The 22,065-nt window shown below is 32.8% G+C and overlaps 1 protein-coding gene across 1 annotated transcript; it reads right to left on the minus strand.

Moving 5' to 3' along the window:
* Positions 1 to 9,111: 9,111 nt before the first annotated feature.
* Positions 9,112 to 21,811, minus strand: LOC112453051. The gene is made up of 3 exons (XM_025013594.1): positions 21,781 to 21,811; positions 20,463 to 20,606; positions 9,112 to 9,984 (listed from the first exon to the last, which is right to left on the minus strand). Exons 2-3 carry the CDS (start codon positions 20,584 to 20,586, stop codon positions 9,701 to 9,703), a joined length of 408 nt encoding a protein of 135 aa, XP_024869362.1. The 5' UTR covers positions 20,587 to 20,606; positions 21,781 to 21,811; the 3' UTR covers positions 9,112 to 9,700.
* Positions 21,812 to 22,065: the final 254 nt, after the last annotated feature.

Genomic DNA, 22,065 nt, shown 5'->3' on the forward strand with positions numbered 1-22,065 from the left:
ATGAAAGTTCGATACGTTGAAGTTGTCCGGCCAACTTCATAGAGGTACTCTATGGTCGGTATTCATATAGCTGTGAGTTTGCTGTCATGTTGCCAACAATATCGTTGATGCGGTAATTATGCATATTAAGACCCCACTCGCCAATGACCTTGACCTTGACATATATTGTCAAGGTCACCCTCTTGAGTGACCTTCAGAAGGTTTTAGCCGCGGCGGCCGTTTTTTATTAAAAAGTTATTAGCAAAAAAAGTTTGAAAAATATTTACAACTTTTCACACGTGGAAAGCCCACGGATGTAGTTTGAAGGCACACTATGGCTGCGTTCCACTGCACTTATCGCCCACAACGTCCGCGAGCATCATTTCGTCCGTTTGTTTAACATTTGACAAACAACAAGGATGAAATGATTCCATGAGCGCTGCGAGCGATAAGTGGAACGCACCCTATGGCCGGTATTCCTAGTCGGTTCTTATATTTAAGACCATCTTAAGTACAATCTTAAGATGTCAAAAAGCGCCGTGAGGGACATTCGAGGGGGTTTTTAGTGGGTTAAAGTCCCACATAACCGCCCTCCCCGGGGGAGGGGGTATCCGTGTGGATTTCCCCCCCGTAAAAAAAGGTCAAGGTCATTGGCGAGTGGGGTCTTAATATGCATGTAATTACCTCAACGGTACGTTATTGATGTGCCCATGATATACCCAAACATTACTAGTGCCGGGAACTTTTTAGAAAATGCTTCAGTATGCTCAGAACTATTCGAAAAATATTTCAGATAAACCCGAACTGCGACATTTCGTACAGCATATCACTCTATTCTCTTTAAGTACGCGACGCTCGGGCGATATAAATTTATTAAAAAATCATACAACATTGCTAGTGCCGGGAACTTTTTAGAAAATGCTTCAGTATGTTCAGAACTACTATCAAAATATTTTAGATAAACCGGAACTGCAACATTTCGTACAGCATATCACTGTATTGTCTCTAAGTACTCGGCTTTCGGGCGGTATTAATTTATAAAAAAATCATACAACATTACTAGTGCCGGAAATTTTTTAGAAAATGCTTCAGTATGTTCAGAACTATTCTAAAAATATTTTAGATAAATCGGAACTGCGACATTTCGTACAGCATATCACTCTATGCTACGGAAAACTAGCAGATAATTTTTTCAATGGACTTTTTTTTGGCAAAATTACCAGAATCGTTTAACTATCGTTAAAAAGTATCAGAAACTATAGAACTCGACTGTATGCGAGAAGAACTCTCTTTTATTCTTGATCTGCTATGGGAAGTTAGCAGATCATTTTTTCAATCGACTGTTTTAAAATCACCAGAACTATTACTAAAAAGTATCAGGAACTACAGAACTCGACTGCCTGCGACAAGAATTCCCTTTTATTATCGATCTCCTGGAAAATGATATGCCAACTTCACAGACATTATATATGGTTATCTCTAGAGAAAAAGTATATTCAAAGGTATTTTGTATATCTTGTATATTCAGTCTATGTAGTATTTTGGCTTTATCCGTATATAGAGATTTAATATAGGTATATATTCAGTCATGTGTATTCTGTATACACAGCATAATATTGAATCTCTATATACGGATGAAGTCAAAATACTATACAGACCGAATATACAAAAAGATATACAAATTTCTGCATATCTTTTGAATATATCCATTTTCTCTAGAGCGGTCACCTATCCAAGCAGCAGTCGCGCTCAACGTTGCTTGACATCGATGATCGAACAAATTAGTAGCGCTCCTCTGGCTCTGACGTCTCCTTCTTGCTTATACTTCTATATAATCTATATAAAACATCTTTGTAGTATTCAAAAATCTTGTAATGATAACTTTAAGATTTTTTTTTATAAATTTGATTTAGGGGAGATTGGGGCAAACTCGACACGATTTTTTCAAAGGCAATTTTCAACAATTAATTAAAATTTTTAAGCAAATTTAATGGTACATACACATTTAAAGAGTGTTCCTTTAGATACAAAATTGCTTAAGGAAGTTTTGCTGTACGTCGGTTAGTTTTGCCCTCAGAAAAGGAAAAGTGACGCAAAGACAAATTTTCAAATCGAAAAATGCCGGGGCAAACTCGACACTTTGCCTGATCGACACAATTTGATCTGGAACTTATTTTTTATTGTCTGAAACTAAACATACATTGTTTATCGTGTATTTTTAAAAAGTACAAAAATTCGGAATTAAGTAAAACAATCATTGGAAATAATGAAAACAAAAATTGTTGAACATTTAATTATTCTCATCTAAACTCATGTCTGAAAAACAATTTATGCAAGTAAATTCGCGATTAGACGTGCGCACACATTTGTCATGGGCCATATAGCTGCATATGACAAGCATCATTTGTTATTGGAAGTCGATAAAACGGCGTGGTGTCGACTTTGCCCCGAACGTCGTTTTTCAGTTTTGTCACTCCAAAAATATAAAATTTTTGAAAATATGCAAAAACTATTATCGGATTCGTATAAAGCATCAAACCCATCAAAATCACTTACCGATAGATTCATAAGAATAAAGCTCGATAAAAGAGTAGAAATTTTCGAAAGAAAAGAAAAATTACTTTTTACCATCAAAAACGCTTATGTCGCGTTAAAAATTACACCTTAACTCAGAATGTCATCAAATTCCGTTGATAATACTGGCACATAAAGCATTTACAGTAGGAAAGGCAAGTTTCTACGATAGATTTAAATTGGCAAAAAGCCTAATGTCAAGTTTGTCCCAGTCTCCCCTACTTATAATTTTTTAAACCAACATATTGTTGGCCACAATTTAAAAATCTGAAAAAATTCTTAAAAATACTGTAGGCTATTGCTTGCACATTTTTATATAGTATAACAGGATTTTTTATAAATTTTTTTAAATTTTTTGAAGCGATTTTCCAAAATACAAAAAATCGCGTCGAAAAAATCTGAAATAATTCTGAAAAATTCTATGTTATATATAAAACTGTTCAAGCAACAGCTTACAGATGGACCGACTTATGTTTTTAATTTTTTCAATGTTTTTTTCGAAAAAAGCTAAGAAAATAATAAAAGCAAACGCCATCCCACTCTGGGTCAAGGCTTAAAAATGTTGATATCTGATATAGGATTTTTGAGAATTTTTCCAGATTTTTAAATTGTGGCCAACAATATGATTGGTTTAAAAAAATTATAAATAAATCACAAAAAAATCTAAAAAAAAATCTGAGTGCATTTTAGAGTTGGAACAATAACTTAAAAATCGAAAAAGAAAAAAACATTAAAAACGCGGACCACATGCGAGAGGTCGAGGGTCAGATCAGGTCAATTTGGCATGGAATGCCTCATACACAGGTTTACAGAAGGTATACACAATTTATGTATGTGTATACAGAATTTGTGTATCTGTATATTGAATATGTGTATCCTATTCCATATATACAAGTCGAATATACTTACGATTTGAATCGCCGGCATCATGGGTCACACACGCCACCAAGGTTGATAATAGATAGATAGGTTGATGACATATGTTATTTTTGATTGAAGAAAACATGTCAGAAGTTAGTTTTTCACAAAAAAAAATAATATTTCAGTAGTGGGTCCTGATATTTTGTTTATCCTGCCCAATCTTGAACAGTGTCATAAGAAAACGTATAAAATAAATTTTTTTTCAACTTTTGTAACTTTGTTATTTCTTGAATAAATAAACCTAGTTCTTGTGTGTGATTTATAATGCCTCAGTGATAGACCCATGGTGCCCCGGGTATGGGGCACCTTGGGTCATTTCTAAAAAAATGTTTTAATTTTTTTTCTCAAAAACTAATCAATATTTGCCAAATACGTTAAATAAATTTTAAAATATACATAATGCTTTAATTATAAAAAAATGAGACAAAAAATCTTATATTTAAAAGTACTTTTCAAAGTTTGAATTTTTGTGGCTCATGGTGCCCGGTCTCCCCTAAATGGTTTAATATCTGTTTAATAGTAGGGGAGACCGGGGCTAAGCCGACACTATTTTTTCAAAGGCAATTTTTAATATTTAATTAAAATTTTTAGGCAAATTCAATGATATATATTTAAAGAGTGTTTCTTCAGGTACAAAATTGATTCAGGAAGATTTGCTGTACGTTGCTTTGTTTTGCCGCCAGGAAAGGAAAAGTGACGCGAAGACAAATTTTTGAATTGAAAAATGACGGGGCGAACTCGACACCCCGCCGGGGCAAACTCAACACTTTGTTTGATCGACACAATTTGATCTGGAACTTATTTTTTTATTGTTTAAAAATAAAAATACATTGTTTATCAAATAAAAAGACATTGTGTATTAGAAACAAAAAGTCGAAATAAAGTAAACAATTATTTAAAATAATGAGAAAAAAAAGATTAAACTTTTAATTATCTTTTTCTGAACTGTCTGAAAAACAATTTATACACGTAAACTCGCGATCAGATGTGCGCACACATTCGTCATGAGCCATACGGTTGCATAAGATGCATTGTTTGTTATTAGAAGCTAATGAAATGTTTTCCGAACACACGCAACAGATGTTCCTTAAATCGTCATCGGAATCGGACGAAACAGTGACCTTTTTTGCGATAATGTCACTTTAGGTTAGTGTCGTCTTTGCCCCGGTGGCGTCGTGTCGACTTAGCCCCGAACGTCGTTTTTTACTTTTGTTACTCCAAAAATATATAAATTTTGAAAATATGCAAAAATTATTATTGGATTCGTATAAAGCATCGAATTTCCCATCAAAATCACTTACCGGTAGATTCGCAAGAGTAAAGCTCGATGAAAGAGTAGACATTTTCGAGAGATCAGAAAAATTACTTTTCACTATCAAAAACACTTATGTCGCGTTAAAAATTACACTATAACTCAGAATGTTACCAAATTCCGTTGATAATACTGGCACATAAAGACGCATTTACAGTAGCAAAGGCAAGTTTCTACGATAGATTTAAACTGGCAAAAAGCCTAGTGTCAAGTTCGCCCCGCTGTCGGCTTAGCCCCGGTCTCCCCTATGCAACTTTTGTTTGAAATAATTTTTCATAAAACAAGCAATTTACGGTAATTAATATATATATATATATATATATATATATATATCATTAGGGTAGATAAGAAAAAGAAAACATATATGAACATATTTTATATATAAATATGTATATTTTTATATAAAAGAACTTTTTACTTGGTAACAAGCTCGAATGCTAGATCAATCAATTAATTAGATTAATTAAATGCAAAAAAGAAACAATTCTTTGGACCTCATTGCTAAAAATTATATTTAAGGTAGTAGGTACGTCCGTAAACTCATTTTCTTAGGAATCTTGTAAAATTTGGACAGCATATTAATCTAAACACGCTCTACACACATGTGCAATTAGAAAAAGATTGACTGCATACCGAAGTTGAAATGGAAGTCAAAATTATCACTTTTTGCTTCTTCATAGAGGAAGCTTTGTTTTCGTAAACCTCGTATATGGACCTTTGATCGCGTATAAAGCTAAGTCTACTCAACCAAATTTTAAAGAATTATATACACTGAAAAAAAATTTGTTTATATTAAGTAAATATATTTATTTTAGTATTATTTTAAAAGTTTGCATATTTATTTGAAAAACAAATTTTTTTTTATTTTGTAATGCGTTTTATAGTTTAAAATATTAGTTATTCAATTGAAGTATATATTTTTTGTTTAATAAATAACATTTACTTACTTTAAAGAAATAATTTTTCTACATTAATAAATGCTTTTTTTTCTTTTTAAAAATACAAATGTTTCAAATTATGAAAATAATTTTCTTGTAAATAATCAAAACAATGGTTTTTTAAATTCAAATTTAATTTTCTTGAATCTAGCAATTTTTTTTCAGTGTATGAAATAGAGGTAGAAAAGGCTGAGAAAAAAAATGTTTTTTTAGTTTTTGATACCGAAATGTGTTCGGAATGTCTTAAAACGTCGAAAAATTGCATTAAAAAAAAATGTCTGGAAGGATGTGTGTGTATGTGTACGGATCTGTATACGCATCTACTTCTATAATTTCTTAAATACCGGGCTGAAATTTTGCACACAAATAGAGTATCATAGAAAGTATGTTCTCCTCTAATTTTCTTAAAATCTGTCAAACGGTATGGATTTTAGGGGGGTTTTCATTTTTCAGAAAAATGTGTTTGATGCTGTAACTTTCTCAATATTTGAGATATTGGTCTATTTTTAATTCTATTATATTCTTCAGTCTTTTCTACCCCTATTTTATGTTAAGTTTTTAAGATTTGGTTGATTAGACCCAGTTTTATAAGGCTCTTATATTTATACGGATTTCCCGAAATTTCAAACGTCTGCATTTCAAGAACTAATCAACCAAATCTTAAAGAACAATATAATAGAATTATTAAAAAATTGTTAATATAATAAAAAAGTCTGCAAACTTGCACACTTTTGAAACTTGCACATTTTGCTTCCTATGTACGGATTCTTCGTAATCTCAAACGGTTATAGCTCAAGAACTAATCAACCAAATCTTAAAGAGTTATATATGAAATAGGGGTAGAAAAGATTGAAGAATATAATAGAATTAAAAAAATTGCCAATATTATAAAACTTTAACCCTTAAAAACTTTCAAGCACTTGAGACTTTTTAAAAATTGATGTTTTTGAACAATTTAATATTAATTATTGGCAACTTTTTCTAATTCTGTTATATTCTTCAGTTTTTTTTACCCCTATTTCATATATAATTCTTTAAAATTTGGTTAATTAGACCAAACTTTATAAGGCTTCTAAAATAAAAAAACAATGTATAAATTTTTATCAAAATGAGAGTAAATAAAAGGGTTGTACTATCTGACTTGAGTGCCAAAATGCAACGCGATACAGAATTAGAAAAAAATATCCGCAAATAATAGATTATTTTATTAAAAATATTAATTATTTAATTGATTTTTGTAATAGTATAACAGATATTAGTTGTAATAAAGCTTATCAGAATAAAAAAAGTGTACAAGTAAAAACTTGCACATTGCTTCCTCATAGTTTTTAAGTGTGCAAGTAGAAACTTGAACATTGCTTCCTCATAGTTTTTAAGTGTGCAAATTATAAATTTGAACATTATTTCCTTACAAATTTTAAGTATGCAAATTATAAATTTGCACGTTGCTTAAGCAACATTTTATTTCGCTCATAAAGCTTCCTCTATGAGGAAGCCAAATTAAGGAGGCCAAATTAAGGAAGCCAAATTACTCTCTAGTCAGTTGAGAGATGAAGAGAAAATCTTCAAATTCATCGATTCTAAGTATTCATAAAATATTTTCGTGAATTTTGATGACGTTAGAGCTTATATCATACCCATATTAGTCGAAGCGAGGAATAATTAAAAATATCGTGTAAGTGCTCCTTTGACTCTGGCGGCATATAATGGAAGAAAATGTGGTAACGTCGCGAACTTGACAGTTCTGCTCATATGACCGTGGTTATTTCACAATTTCACATAATTCTAGAGCGAGTACTTCTCCGTAAGCGCTCGTAAACTTAAGTGCTTAAGTTTGAGGTGCTGTCATACTGTGGTGCTGTACTGGCTGTACACTTTTCGCGCGGGTGCAGTCGCTGCGACATTGCCAAATCTCCCTTGTTATTCGAAGCACGCTACGTGAACTGTGATATGGCCTGTTTCAATAGCCAATATCACAAAATTTTACGCGATAACCCTTGTTTTTCTCGATATTTCTGAAAAGCTTAGATTAAGATCTATAAGAGCTCCGTTTTTTGAATCTCTGGTAGGCTGCCTTTATATAATTAATATCTCGTTTCCTGTTTCCAAGAGCCTCTCTGCCATATGTAGCTTATGTTAAAAACTGTGATTTCAAAATTCATTTTTGCAAATTTTTACACGGTAACCGATGCTAAAATTTTTCGAGCACTTTTCTCGCATCTTAATTTATACGTCCATAAAGTTTTTTCCAATTTTTATATACATCCATTATCTGTAGAACCTCCTTAATCATGTATAAAAAACAGGCTTCCTCAAAAGAGAAAGCTTTATAAGCAAAATAAAATGTGCAAATTTACAATTTGCATACTTAAAAATTGTGAGGAAATAATGTTCAAATTTATAATTTGCACACTTAAAAACTATGAGGAAGCAATGTTCAAGTTTCTACTTGCACACTTAAAAACTATGAGGAAGCAATGTGCAAGTTTCTACTTGCACACTTTTACATATATCATATGGTGAAAATGGCTTCCAATATCATGTTTCTGATTGTACAGATCAAACTACGATTTCAATAAAAAACAAGAAGATGATAAAAGAGACTTGCAAGAATATTCTTACAAACATATAAAACCTTTGACCGTCTTTATATAGAGTCCCTCTAATCAGAGTCTGGCCATACAGTAGCAACTTTTGATTAATTCGCCATTTCTTGGTAAAAGCAAGAGAAACAGAAAGAGAAAGATATATCACAGAGAGTCTTTCTCTGTGAGAGAGAGAGAGAGAGAGAGAGAGAGAGAGAGGGAGAGGGAGAGGGAGAGGGAGAGGGAGAGGGAGAGGGAGAGAGAGGGAAAGGGAGAGGGAGAGGGAGAGGGAGAGGGAGAGGCGATAAATGTATAGTGAATGTTATATCGCTTTCTCTTTCTCTCTTATATTCTTCTCTCTCGCAGAATTTTGCCAGAATTAAAAGTTGGCCAGACTCTGATTAGGGGGACTCTAACCATCTTGTTTCGAAGCAATTAATATACAATTTCTGATAGCGCTGGACACATATGACAGCTAACTTTTGAAGATCTAATAGCACATTAGTATCTATATATCCCCAGATAGCAGAGTGGCGTCAAGTGGCGTAATAGTGCAGTCAAAGTGACGAATTGTTGTCGTTAGAGACGTCACTTTGACGGCATTATAACGTCATTTGACGCACTCTGCTATCTGGGTCTGTACATATATGAGATTCTACACACACATGCATAACGCGGACGATCTCAGCCAAATACTATATGTCATTTGTCTATTATTTACTTTTTGATAATATTATCACGGACGAACTACCTAACAAAATTTTACAATATCTTCGTAATCGTGATTTTAGATTGTATTAATTAAATATGAAATTATATTGAAATATAAATAAGAGTATGGCATATTATTGTCGTCTATTTTTTTTCTCAAATTTAACCCTTAAAGTGTATACGTTTTTTCAGTACCTTCTAAGTGCATACGTAGATCTGTCACATTCAACGCTATTTTTCCCTACCTTAAAATGTTTTTAAAAAATTTAAAAAAATTTATGAAACATCTGTCTACATTGTAGTTGACGATTTTATAGTCATTTTGATAAACATCGTTTATTTAATATCTTCTAACAGGCTTGCAAGTTTTACAGTTACGAGCAGATATCATTAAGGCTCGGACGCCGTTGACCCGCACGTATATACGTTAAGGGTTAATTTGCTACAATTTTTTTTTAATTATTAATTACTTGGATATTATACTTTTCTATGCCATTTTTATTGAGAAAAATCAAACACATGGCAGTTAAAGAGTTTATAGTAAAAAGAACATCTGACGCATTGGGATTACCCTTGTTGGGATATTATCTGATAGGGAAATTAAACAAGGCCGATTTGTAATATAATTTCAGCTTTGCGAAAATTTTGAGCCCCGCTCCTTTTTGTTCTCACGCACTTTTTTATAATTCCGTATGATGGGATGGGAATCTCTTCAGCACCGCGTAATAAAGATTATAGAAGGCGTAGAAGCTAACAAGTAGAATCCCCATAAGAGCCAATCCGAACATCCAGGACAGGAGATTGTCATCTATCATGTTAGAAGTTTCTTTCCTTTTTCGGGCACTGATCTCTCCCAGCGTTGTGCCTCTTCGCTCTTTCATAAGTTTTTTCATATTGGCAAGCTTCTCCCGTAACTCATCTACAGATTCGGCGATTTCTTCGATTGATTCTCCAGCAGGTAGATCTGCAATTTATGTGAGTACGATAGTATTGCGTAACAATGAAACATTTTTGCTTAATGAAATACATATAATAATCATTAATTAAAACCTTTTAATTCAAAATTTAGTTAAATAATTTTCAAGGAAGATATATACCTATAGACGAGTGATTTATTTTAAATATTTATTTTTAATATTTCAAAAACCATGCATGTATAGTGAAACAATGTTAAACTAAAGTTGCTTGTAAATATTCTTATTATATCTACTATTTATTACAAATATTATGATCATTGAAAAGAGAATGCTTTACAAACTATTTCACGTTTTACATCAAAATATATTATGATAAAATGAAATATATAAAGATAAGGACGGAGGATAAGATAAGGAAGGAATGATCCGAAGGACATTCATAAGACGCCCTTTAAAGATATTGACGATATCCACAGGCCATTCATTTTACATCTTTCGGACATTCTATGGACGTCCACGGTATATCTGTTTATGAAATTGGTGGATATGCTTTAATCCCTAAACGTGTCCACGGGATATTCGATGGACGTCCTATGGACGTGATGAAAGGGAACATCCGGAATTGTAATTTATATTAAAAGGATGAAAACAGAATAAAATATATAAATATTTTAAAATAATAGTATATTTATTTTAAAAATTATATAAAATATATACATATCTACATATGTATGTATATGTATGTATCTATACACACACACGCACACGCCACGCGCACGCGCACGCGCACGCACACGCACACACACACACACACACACACACTGTTTATGTATTGAACACATATTGCAAATTAATTAAACAGCAATTAATTTAAAATAGTTCGTACAAAAAACTAATGTGGATACTTCAATAGGGTTTACTCCCCGATATACAAGAAAATTGTGCAAATATTGTACAATGATTGCATCATTCAATTAAGAAAAATTTCACAATTATTGTGCTAAGATGATTCCTCATAACTCAGCGTGTTTGCCGGTATAAAATTTCTGAATAATATTTGCACAAAAATTTAGAAATTCAATTTTAGATTCAAATTTTGCACAATTATTTCGACATTTAGAAGCAAAATCACTCCAGCACACTTCAGCAAACATTGATATATAACAGTTACATATATACCATCGTTCATTAAATTTTACGTACGAGAAAGTATGCCATTTATCGGTGACTCAGCAAGCACAGAATATGCTACGAATGACACATGATAAGACTCAAATATATTTCTCAATTATTTCGCAATTTTTTCCCAAATTTAATTTTGCAAATATTCCGCTAAGATAGTTCTTCATATCGCTGTTGTCTTGCTGAAATACTATTTAGAAATAAATTATGCAAATATTTATTAATATTTGCACAAAGGTCTACTATTAGTGTTGCTGCAAATATTGAGACATAATTGCAGCATTTCCAATTTTATCCCGATTTCGTCACATAATGTTATGCATCTTTTCTTATCAGAGCTCAAATTTTGTAAAAAAATTCCCGGATTTTCTAGAAATTTTACTCAAAATTTCTGGTAAGATTAGAAAATCTCTTAAAGCCCGTATCAGACTACGGATTGGGATTAAGATTGAATTGAAATTTGAACAATCAAAGCAAAGTTCACTAAACTTGATATCAGTTTTCTTTATTCTGATTGATTAAATTTTCCAATCACAATCTCAATCCGTAGTTTAATATGGACGTAGTTTTGTACGTATTTTGACAACTTAAAACGTATTCTGTTCGTTAATAAACCGAATTTAAACTCAAAAGTTGTAATGCCCATAACTCGATAGGAGATCATTTGCGGATCTATGTTGATAGGAACTTTTTTTATTATTTTAATTTAATTTTAATGTGTAAGGGAGACCGGGGCAAACTTGACATTAGGTTTTTTGTCAATTTAAATCTATCGTAGAGAAATTTGCCTTTTCTATATACTGTAAATGCGTCTTTATATGTAGGTATATGTGCCAGTATTATTAACGGAATTTGGTGACATTCTGAGTTATGGTGTAATTTTTAGCGCGACTTAAACTTTTTTAAAAAGTAATTTTTTTGATCTCGAAAATTTCTACTCTTTCATCGAGCTTTACTCTTGCAAACCTATATGTAAGTGATTTTGATGTGAAATTTGATGCTCTTATTGGGATCTGAGATGGAGGCGGGACTTACAACCAATATGGCGTCCATCGGCTCACAGTTTCGCACGTCAAGCCTATACAATGCCACGAGATCTGTATACCCCTCAGTGGTTTCACTTTCGACCACCACATGTCATGGCGATGAATGTCAGATCCCAATACGAATCCGATAATAGTTTTTGCATATTTCCAAAATTTTCATGTTTTTGGAGTGATAAAAGTAAAAAACGAGATTTGGGGCAAAGTCGACACCACGCCGTTTTATCGGCTCCCAATAACAAACGATGCTTGTCATACAGCCATATGGCTCATGACAAATGTGTGCGCACGTCCGATTGCGAATTTACTTGCATAAATTGTTTTTCAGACATGAGTTTAGATGAAAATAATTGAAAGGTCAACAATTTTTGTTCTCATTATTTTCAATGATTATTTTACTTAATTCCGAATTTTTGTATTTTCTAAATACACGATAAACAATGTATTTTCAGTTTCAGACAATAAAAAATAAGTTCCAGATCAAATTGTGTCGATCAGGCAAAGTGTCGAGTTTGCCCCGGCATTTCTCAATTTGAAAATTTGTCTTTGCGTTACTTTATCTTTCCTGCAGGGGGCAAAACTAAGCGACGTACAGTAAAACTTCCTTAAGCAATTTTGTATCTGAAGGAACACTTTTTAAATGTGTACTATTGAATTTGCTTGAAAATTTTAATTAATTGTTAAAAATTACCTTTGAAAAAATCATGTCGAGTTTGCTCCGGTCTCCCTTACTATTCATCCTTAAAGTAGCGGACAACCTTTTTGTTACACCCTGTACATACAGTGTACAAACATATAAACAGGTGACTCCTTGAATAACGCGGTACTTGAATTGCATGGAATCTTGAATAGTATGGTAACAAATTGTGATTATCCTTCTTTTTAAAAGTATTTTTTAAAATAATTCCTTGGAACCAAATGTTCAATTTTATGTGGATCTGGATTTTTGAATTGCACGGTTTTTTATAGCACGGAAAGTGATCTCCAAAATTGTATAAAACATACGCTACCATTCAAAAGTTTGGAAGCACTACTTTTTAAAGAAAAACAAAACAGTGGTGCTAATATTTCCAAAGAAAAATGTCATATGAGAAACTTTATTGTCTGTTAAATTTAACTGTTCAACATAGTGTTATTTGTTTCTAATCATTTTCCAAGAATGTATATTTTATTTAAGGAGGTTGGTTGCTTACAAATCAATATGATAAGAATTAGTTCAAAGGAGCCCGCACTAATCATATAGAAAATGGGATCTCGGTAAAATCGTCTAAATTTTTAATATGTTGTAGCTTATGACTTCCTGAACAAAAAATGTAATGGGCTGAAGGCCAAAACCTATGGACAGTTTTTGAGCTACAGCCAGTCAAACATGTAAAATTCGGGTCTGCGAGTATTGTATCCCTGTTTCCTGGCATAACCCAGGACCCAGATAACCTAGAACGATATGGACGTCACGTATACATACGCATGCACACGCATACATACATACATACACACATACACCCGCATACACCCGCACGTACGCACGCATGCACGCATGCACGCGCGCGCGCGCGTGTGTGTGCGTGTGTATGCGTGTGTATGCGTGTGTATGAAAAATCCAAATTTGTGTTGCATACCATAAATAACAGCTAATCCTCTATAGAGACTAGCTCCTATCATAAAATAACTTCCATTTTGTATGTGTTTATTTGTTAAATAAATGAAATATTATTATTATTATTTTGTTGTCGCAAAATTTAATAGTCCTTATTTGTTCATTCGTTCTCTGACTGATATATATAACAATATATCTAACATATATGTAATTTATTATATCTACATATATATAATATATTTATTTATTATTTTGTTCTATATGTATACTAATTAACTCATTTTTATTAAATAAAGAAACCGCTCCAAAACCGGTTTTTATGATCCGGTTTGATACCGGAGAATTTTTTAATTATAATAAAAAACGGTTTGTTCCGGATCGGAGCGATTTTATAATTTGAAATTTGCTCCGTTCTCTCGGAGCATACAAACTTCCACGGTTTGGTTCAGTTTACAACCCTGATTTTTAGGTTTTTCTGCTGATATCTCGGGTGTGACAACAAGAACCAACCATTATACCAATAATCGTGCCGATTTTGTGACATTTGGGATAGTGCGAGGACAATGTCTTGATTCTTGACAGAGAGAGATTTTACATAAGGAGAAGCATTTCGGAGATGTTTTATATATTAAGGTGATTGGGCCATCAGAACATGTCAAAGAAAAAAATCCGAATTAAATATGTTATAAAACAAACCTAAATACGCTTAAATTTGCAATTTTGAGAAGATCTGACGTCTAGTTTTTGAGATATTAAATCTCAAAGTTGGCATTTTTAACATAGGTTTTATGGGAAATTGTACCGAAAACATACATTTTTCGAGAATTTCACTCACTGTCTGTAAAGAAACAAGTTCAAAAAACTGAAAATAACATTATTATTTGATTCTTCTAACACTTGTTAAGTATAAGACAAAACGACGTTGACGTGTAATAAGGCCAAAAATTCAATCAAAAGTTGACGACTCGTCGCGTTTCTTGTCGGGCTTTCGATCAGCTGTACGCGACGTGAACATGTGTGGCAACGCCGCGCCGTGTAGTGTTTTCTTTCCACAGCACTATTCTTTTGCAAGCAAATCTCCCGTTATCGAAATTGTTTGTTACCTTCCATTATTTTTCAACATAAACACAATACATAACCTCACTCAAACACATGGCACTGGCATGATAGCTGCCTACAGCGAAGAGATGCAATGTCGCGACATTTCTCTTGTACGAATGTCAACTGAAGTCAAATCTTGAACTGTTTACATTTATCAGTAGATAAATTGATACATAATCGAATGAAAAGTTACATTATAAAACCAGTAATTATACAAGTGTCTAGAATATATCCATAAAAATGGTTTTTCTTAAAATAAAATTTAGCCCTTATATGGACTCATATGGTACATGGCCCAATCACCTTAAGCGCCAAAACAACGGCATTAATTTACAGGAGGACACGGCAGAGTTGAGTAACGATTATTTTCCTGTTATCGAGGGACTCTCTCTCATAATTGATTTTTCTTCTCTTATTGTTTATATTTAGTGTTGTTATGATGTTTCATGATATTTCAAAATCATTGTAAGCGCTTGTCCGTGTAAGGACACTGTATCGCCTTCCGCCAAATTATTGCGCTTGAGTGATGATGCCTTGAATTTTATCTGTGTGACTGTCAGGTAACTTACTTTTATTTTTCAACGGTATGACTAAACAGATTTTTCTCTGTTTGAATTGTTATTTCTTTGTATTAGGCAACCCGCCAGGTAGCAAGCACTCGTCATTTTGACGTCAATTGACGCCAAAAGACGTCAAAATGACAGACTTTTGACGTCAATTGACGTCAAAATGCCGAGTGCTTGCTACCTGGGAACAGTCACATTGATTAACGACATCTTACTCGACATCCGTACAATCATGTTATGAAGTTAAAGCATATGTTTATATAATTGACTGCATTTTACGACTGCCACTACTGAATGCCTTGTTCATCGTTTTTTCGTACTGAGAAAAGTCTGAACGAGTGACCGAAACGTTTGCTGCTATAGTTTTGTATTAATTTTTTATTTTAACCGTCGCCCGATTAACGTGCGTAGCTCTCATTTGCCTTATTTTTTGTATACTTAATCAGAATAGCTCGCATAAAATTCTTCGTAGTACATGTTGTCCCACAATGATTTTCAGGGTAAATTTCAAAATTCCATTTATACATCTTATAACTTTATACTCTCTGTACTTATGTTAGACCTATAATTTTTTTGTGAACATTGTTACAATTCAAATGACTTTAATATAGGGGAGAACGGAACGAAGTCGTTACCGGGGTGGAGTCGTCATTGCAATTATCTCGAAATCTGTATGTTGTGTGAACTCGCCATTAATACTGTAAACGCGGCTTATGGCTCACGTGACCAACAGAGTTTAGTGAGGTTATGTGCCATGTTGTGATTCTTGTCGAGGCCAAGTTTTCGGAGGTCGAAAGTAAAATTTTTTCCGCGTCGAACATTTGTAATATTTTAAATATTAGTGTCTCCGAAACTTAAAGTAAATGATTCTATAAAGAGTAATGCATGCTGAACACGAATCCAGTGAAGTTTTTTTATTTTTATTGATTTCTAATATTTTATGAGCGACCAAACTTGAAACTTGTGTCCGGGGCGACCGGCAAAGTCGTCACCAAGCCATATCATGGAGGCTTCCGGCGAAAATCAAAGTCAAAGAAGCAGTGGTCGGATTCCGGCGAGGACTTGAATAATATGTGCTGCGTGTACTCAGAGATGACAGAATAGAGCTGACGAGAAATGTGCGAACGTAGGGCACATAAGTGTGTGCGCTTTTCTTGTAATTATTTTTCGCTATCGTGTTTTTAATTAATATTTCCATTTTTCTATAAAAAATTTTTCTAAAAAAAGAAAAACTAATAAAATGTATCTTATCATTTTTCATGATCGGAATTATGAATTTTCATTCAAAATTCAGTCCGAGAATGAAGTGACTCCGCCCGAGCAATTTTGACATTTCAACTTTTGCATCTTTGTCGTTTTCACTATACCAGTCAAACAAAGCGATGTCCGTATAAAATTTTTAGTCAAAGCTTTACTCTTTACAACGGTATATCACATTTTACTAAAATTATTTGTTTTGTTGTTAAAAATCGGCACCGAAAAAATAGTGACAACTTTGCCCCAGTTTTTTCTACTTTTTGGAATAAATCACGACATATTATTTTTTTTAAAATATCAGGTATTCGCTACGACGAATAAACATGCGAAAAAGTATTTTTTGCATTTTCAAAACCATTTGAAAATTTTCCAAAAACACTTCTCCATTTTCTTGCAATCTTTTTCTTATAATAAGTTCAGTTTAAATTCAATTTTTTTTTTTATATTATTATAAACATCTTATTCAGACTTTGTATTTCTAATTTCTACATCACAAGCTTAAAAATGTTAAGACTACATTTTCGGTTGCAAACGTTCAAAAATAGGGGCTATTTCGGAATTTTTTAAAAAGAAACTGTTGATTTGCTTAATTTTTTGTGTGTATAGGCTTGTTTATTAACATTTTAATGTAAGATATGATCTTTTCTATTTATTAAAAGTTTCTTTTGCAAATCTTTTTTTTGCAAGTTGCCTAAAAAAATATGTTTCTCCATGACCATCCTAACTAGTTTCTGCAGGGTAATCTGAAACAAAAAAACTAAAGTGAGATATAATCTTTACATTGTGTGGCTATTGCGTGAACTAAAATGAAGCGAAAAAGAAGATTGGAAAGTAACAAAAGTGTGTGTGTGTGTGTTATTCCGAACAAAATATCGATTTTTTGACAAAAATTGGCCATAGAAATGGAGTTGTGTTCTATATTTCCTGAAAATTCGAAGTTAATCGGATTATCCGTTCCCGAGATATCGTGATCGCCAGGTAAAAAAATGTTACTTTGAGAAAAACGCGTTTTAAGTACAGTTAACTCATGGCGGAAGGAAATAAGGTGAGGCAATCCTCGTGACGAGTTTCGTTCTGTTCTGCGCAGCCCAGGCATGGTGGGGGATCTGCACAGTTTTCGCCATCTTTTTTCGCTAACACGTGGTTACGCAGTGTAGCATATGAGTGAAGCATGGCAAGCACGCATTGGTAAAAGTTGTTTACAGTTTACATCGTGTTATTTGAAAAAAGTGTTACTGTATTGTGATTGAATAATAAATGTGGATATATATTGAAAAGTAATTCAATATTCAATTTTTCTTGTTTTTTAAGAAAATTATTATACGATGCATTACAATGTACTCTTTGCTTCCTGTTTTCCCATAAACAGGTGATTTAGAATAAAATATCAAGAGGGGATTTACCTTTTGTAGGGCCAATTTTCAGTTTTTTTTTAAGGTATTCTACATTTTTGGCATTGGATTTCGAAAAAATATTTATTCATCTTTCAATAATAACATTCAACATTTCTTATTATTAAAAATTTTTGAAAATTGGTTGTGGAGGGAACCGTTGAGTGAAAGCCCAAAAGAAACGCCGCTAGTTATAAAATTTCATCCTTTTTTCAACTACTTTATTGCTATAAATCACAATTTTCAATTAAACATCCTGATTCTAGTCAATGATATAGCCAAATAAATTCTGAAGAGATTAAAAAAAAAGGTAAATCGGTGAGTGATAACCGTTTTTTAATTAATTTCCTTTAATCAGCCTGATTCATTATCATTAATTGCAACTGGGTCAATAAAAAAAGGAACAGTGGGGATTCAAACCCGAGTCAAAAATATACAAAACATAATACGTGCCGCTACACCACTGACCATTTCTGAAACTATCTTTTGTGACATGATTTATATTCATTAGCAATACTAGCATAGTTTTGATTTTATTTATCAATTACGAATGCTTATTACTCGTTGATAGTCTTTTTTTCATAAGTTTGATATATAATTTTTCCAAAATGACTTGTTTATTGGTAAAAAAATCTGTTTCCTCCAAAACTGATGCCATAGAAAAATATGGTTTCCTTATGGAAGCTCGTTTTCGTGATATTATTTCCATTCGTTATGAAAAATTAATAATTTTTCAGTAATTGTGACTTTTAGAGATTTTCCTATCCATTCCTATTTATTTGAATGACCGCTAGTAATGGCCGACAACTGTGCGGCGTTCTCTATTGGCTGTGAAACTCATGATGCGCATTGCCTCACCTTATTTCCTTCCACCATGAGTTAACTATAGAATTTCAAGTACTTACAGCTGTTTTGTGCTAGTCAGCTATGTTAGGGCCATAAATTAGACCTTCTTCTTCATAAAAGGCTTTTAATATTGTTGATTCGTCCTTTCGTGTGATTCGAGCCTCTTTAGTACTTAGGCGGACACTGTTTTAAATCGCTGGCTGTTGCGATAATCAGCAAATAATTTGGCTTGCAGACAAATAGTTAGACTTTTTGTTGTCATTGTTTTGAGAATTGCATTGAATTTTTCATTAAAAATTTCGGCGGCTAGATACGCAGAAATTTTAATTGTTTTGTAACCACAATAAAGGTGCTTAGGCGCGATGCGCCAAATTGAGAATTGAAACACTTGTTGTATTTTGCACTTACACACACAATACAGAGGATATTGAAATACTGTCCTCTTCATATCTGAAGAGCTGTTCCAACTCAAATCCGAAGGAATGCGTTACGCGTTCCGTTTTCTACCTGCGCATCCTCGTGCGCATCTGTTAGGTCGTCTCTAATCTCGGAAATTTTTCGAATTTTGACATAATATTTTAAGGATATATTTTAAAGACCTCTATCTTTCAAAATATGTATAAAATTGATTTTTTGATCCGACAACCGAAAATGTAGTCTTAATTAGAATGAAACAAAATCAAGCGGTTTCACGGACCGAAGTGTTAATATATAAACTACTAATATATACATCGTAATATCGTAATCTACTATTATCGTAATATCCAAAAGTTACACGACTTTGACACAATAGGCCCTATATTAATCATAGTTAAATATCTTTTTAGTCATATATACTCACAGCAAATTCTTTTTAAGAGATGAATTAGTAAGAACATATATTTTGCTTAATAATTGATTGCGCTAAACAAATTTCTCCAATATACGTCATATGTATATATGTATATCGTAGTTAGAATATGTCAAAATAAATTAAAATAGCTTTTTTGCAACTTTAATAGTTTGATAAAGGAAATCGTATGCAGCATTTAAAAGATTATGAGAACCATTACCCTTATTCTAAAAAAAATCATTTTTTGTTAAATTAACAGTGTAATAGGCATCTTACACGATAATATTAATTTAAAAAAATAACTTTCAAAAATTCTTAGTTGACACTTTATTTTTATATCAATAATTCTGTCTAATATTAATTTATTCTAAAACTAAAGAAATTGAAGTGACTCATTTTTCAGATAAAATACTTAATTAAAAAAATTTGTCAGCTAAAGTGCAATCTTATAAGAGAAATTTTTATTGTAATACTTAATATATTTGTAGTATTTAATAATTTAATCTCCAGTTAACATCTAATACACTTCTCTGATTTGTTATAATGTGTATCGTCAATATACTTCCGATTACTGGTGTAGTTTTATGCGGAGGATATTTGAAGATGTTAATGGTCGTGTCTCGAACGGTTAATGTGCATTATCCTTTCTTAACTGACTTTATAAATGTTTAAGCAGTCGGCATAAAAATCGAGAAATATCCTGAACTCACCGACGCCGACAGCACCTGGCACGCAGGTGTGTGTTTTGGTTTTCATGATGTTGCTAGATGACACGTAGTTTGACGATTCCGTCTTTTGGTCCAGAGCGTAACACGCGTATTGATCATTCAGCATCCCGCGGCATAGCGCAGTCTCTGTGCACCATATTGCTAGGATTATCTAGTGGCACGTCATTGGACAACCACATTTCCCGCGATATCTAATTTCAGTCCGATATATACTAGCAAAATCGTGAAAAATCGGACAAGTTGTAGCTTGTCGGAAATAAGATATATATTCATATTGCATAATAATATAATGTACAAGATATATTTAATAACGAACAAATATAACAAACCAATGTTGCTTGTTTTCTATTTAGTAACGCAAATCAACCTCTCTAATATTATTTTTTGTTTCCTATTTAACTCCTTTTATGTCCTTATAGCACATACATATGTGTAACATATATTTTAAAAATTTTTAACTTTGCTTGAAAAAATATATTAAAATGTATGTTTTATTTGGAAAATTCAGCGTTAAATTGCAAGAAAAAAATTAATCTAAAAATTATTTAAAAATTGCTTCCTCATAGAGGAAGCTTTGTTTTCGTAAATTTCGTAAAGTTTTCGTAAAGAAGAAACTAAAGAAAAGATTGTTTTTTGAGTTTTTGATGCTAATATGTTCAGAGTGTTCTAAAACGTCGAAATATTGCATTAAAAAAATGTCCGTATGTGTGTATATGTTACGGGCAATTTGATTAATCCGGTCATTATGCATAATGGCCGGGCATTATGCATAATGCCCGCTTCTTTCGGGACATTTGAATAATAAAAGCAAAAATGTTCAAATTAATCAAACTGACCGGTCATTATGCATAATGCCCACAGACAAGTGGGAAATGTGATTAACATATTAAAATATCTTTCTAAAAAGAATGGCAATCTGTCTATAATTTCAACTTTCTTACTTACAATGAGTTCATGCACTAAAATATTTTATATTTTGTGTTTAAACATAATTTATAACAGACAAATTAATAAATTATTTGGTAAATGTGCAGAATAGTGGCCTTCTCACCGATTTCGTTGAACTTAGGCTTAATCGACGCGTTTTTGCACAAAACGACCGAATCTGGCAGAAAAAAGTGTCGCTCTGCCCCGCGAAGCGAGATGTAGATTAGTAACGCGCTTTAAACAGTTAAATATTTTTAAAGCGCGTCATCTAACCTATGTAGGTTAGTGACGCGCTTTAAACAGTTACATAGGTTAGATGACGCGCTTTAAAAATATTTAACTGGGTAAATCTGAAGAATAGTGGCCTCCTCACCGATTTCGTTGAACTTGGGCTTAATCGACGCGTTTTTGCACGAAACGATCGAATCTGGCAGAAAAAAGTGTCGCTCTGCCCCGCGAAGCGAGATATTAACGGTTAAAGTTGACAGGAATCAAGTTATGATTTCTGTCATACCGACGAGATGCAGCGACTACGACCATGCCCTGCGGCCACATGCGCATGCTCAGTGGTCGCACGCGCATGTAAAACTGCGCCAATTTTAAATGAATCAATCGTGCAGAATAACCAAGCATCTCGATTCAAGCAGTTAGGTCTCAC

This window comes from Temnothorax curvispinosus, unplaced genomic scaffold, assembly GCF_003070985.1.
Source record: "Temnothorax curvispinosus isolate PA1 unplaced genomic scaffold, ASM307098v1 QBEX01003965.1, whole genome shotgun sequence".
Classification (NCBI taxonomy): Eukaryota; Metazoa; Arthropoda; class Insecta; order Hymenoptera; family Formicidae; genus Temnothorax; species Temnothorax curvispinosus.

Bases quoted from the DNA above. Each gene is read 5' to 3' on its own strand.
- LOC112453051 (XM_025013594.1), bottom strand. From the start codon at position 20,586: ATGCTGAATGATCAATACGCGTGTTACGCTCTGGACCAAAAGACGGAA. The intron at 9,985-20,462 runs GTGAGTTCAGGA...CATAAATTGCAG, and splicing joins GCCAGGTGCTGTCGGCGTCG to ATCTACCTGCTGGAGAATCA.